This window comes from Naegleria fowleri (assembly GCF_008403515.1).
Source record: "Naegleria fowleri strain ATCC 30894 chromosome Unknown tig15, whole genome shotgun sequence".
NCBI lineage: Eukaryota > Heterolobosea > Eutetramitea > Acrasida > Naegleriidae > Naegleria > Naegleria fowleri.
Genome location: NW_025407947.1, coordinates 256,546 through 258,764, shown reverse-complemented (window position 1 = coordinate 258,764; position 2,219 = coordinate 256,546). Strand labels below are relative to the sequence as shown.

At 36.0% G+C, this 2,219-nt stretch overlaps 1 protein-coding gene across 1 annotated transcript; it reads left to right on the top strand.

The window, feature by feature from the left end:
- Window positions 1-381: 381 nt before the first annotated feature.
- On the top strand, window positions 382-2,019 carry FDP41_012630 (uncharacterized protein; the record flags this gene model as incomplete). Its single annotated transcript, XM_044703171.1, has 3 exons — window positions 382-468; window positions 666-708; window positions 797-2,019. The coding sequence occupies 3 exons, from the start codon at window positions 382-384 to the stop codon at window positions 2,017-2,019; spliced, it is 1,353 nt and encodes a 450-aa protein (XP_044566083.1).
- Between the last annotated feature and the right edge of the window lie 200 nt (window positions 2,020-2,219).

Genomic DNA, 2,219 nt, shown 5'->3' with positions numbered 1-2,219 from the left:
CACTGTGACCGACCTTTTGGAGATGAGAAAGGCCCAACAAACAAAAAAACTTGGTATCGAGGAACCATAAATTTCGAACGTGTTTCACATTAAAATGCGCCTGCTGTGCACGTGAAAGAATAGAGAGTGTAATGTGTTACCGCAACACACATGAATGATGATACTACAACAACACTATTTAACTACAGCTGGAATTACCGTCCGAATTTAATGTAGATAACCGAAAGCTGACTTCTCAAAAACAGTGCCACACCACTTGTGTGCTTCTCTCGAGAGATAATATAATTTCTCGAGTGTGTTTGATTTTGTGTTCAACCCAACGATACATTTCGATTTTTACCATTTGCTGGGCAACACACCACAAGTGTTTGACACGAAAAAATGAACCAATCTCTTGCTTTGAAGATTATTCCGTTCCTTGATGTGCATCTCATGTTTCCTTTGCTTGAGTTTCTTGAGCAAAATGAGGTATGTGTTGTTATCTTGTCATGATTGTATATATATTAATAACATCATAATGGATATATTTTAAATACTATGATTATTAATATATATTCGTGATGATTATGGCTTGATGTGCAATATTCTTGTTTTTTATTGTTTATCATCATCAATATTCATTATTGAAACTTAAAACATCAATTTTCCAACTCTCTTCAATATAGATTTATCCAAAACAACAAGTACAACTTGCTGCTTATGAATTAAGTAAAAGACCAAGATGTTGGACTTCCAAAAGAAAAAACAAGAAGAACTTGGAAGCGAAGCAAACATCACTCCAATCGACTACCAAAAGAGGAGAAGGAAATTTTGGATCAAATCGAGAATTATAAACAAGTATGCGAGCCACTTCTTACCAAATTGAAAGAGTATAATCAAAACAAGGAATCTATCAAGGAGTCCTTGCAAGTTTATCTTTCGGGAGATAGTAGAATTAAACCTGAAATGTTAGACAAGCTCTATGACTATGCTAAATTCATTTATGAAACAGGAGATTATGAAACTGCTGCTGCTTTGTTGTCCGATGTCAAACAACTCTATGGGGAAGTTAATATCGACAAGGCATACATGACGGCTTGGGGTAAATTAGCAAGTGAATTAATGTGTAAGGAATGGGAAAGCGCTAGTGCTGCGTTAAATGATTTGAGAGAATTGATGGAGAACAGATTCCAACAAATGTTGCAACACGAAAGATCATCAGCAAATGCTGCTGCTTCTTCAACTGCACCAGTAACTACTCCAATCACTAAGAGTGGTGTTAAGAGCGTTGAATTGGATCTCATCAATGCTAGATGTTGGTTCATTCATTGGTCCCTCTTTGTTGCTTTCTTCGACCAAGCCAATGGATACAAGGTATTCTTAGACCTATTTTTCCCTTATCCAGCTGGAACTTCTCACCCACAAACAGACCTTACATCTAACAGGTATATTTCTGCTCTCTTCCAAAGCAATTCTTCATATATTCTTCGTTATTTGGGTGTCATCATAATTTTGAAGAAACGTAATAAGACTTATTTGAATGGATTGGTTAAGTTTATGGAACAACATTTGATTATTAGGTCCGATTTTCAACAACAAGATGAACTCTTGAGTGATCCTGTTATTCAATTTATTTATCAATTGAATGTCAACCATGATTTCAAGGCTGCTTATGAGACTCTGATGACATGTGAAAACATCCTTAAGAATGATTATTTTACTGCATCACATGTTAAGGAATTTATGAATCAAGGCAAAAATATGATTTTCGAAAGCTATGCAAAGGTTTCACATGTATTCGCTTATGGAGATGCTTCAAAGACTGATTTCCCACTCGACGAAGAATTTATCACCTCAGCCATCAATTCGTTGAAGATTCAAGCAACAGTGGATTCTGAACATCATCGTGTGACAGTGAAGAAACATTTGCCAAATATCTATCAACAAATTTTGGAACGGACAGAAGAATCAGCTCAGAAAACTCATAACATTGCCGTCAACGTTAAGAACCTTCAAGCTCAAAGACAATCTAAACATTAAACGTAGCTACAATATTTATTTGCAACTAATTGTTAAAGTTCTGGAAAATTCTCATCTGATTTTGTTGCATTGTGTTTGCAGAAGTTGGCAGAATATAAGGTTGTTGGTGGTTGGTGGAGCTGTTGTTGCTAGGTTGCATCATGTATTGTCTTTGCTGGTTGAGAGCTTGGTGCTGAATTGGGGGATTCGAGACATTCATT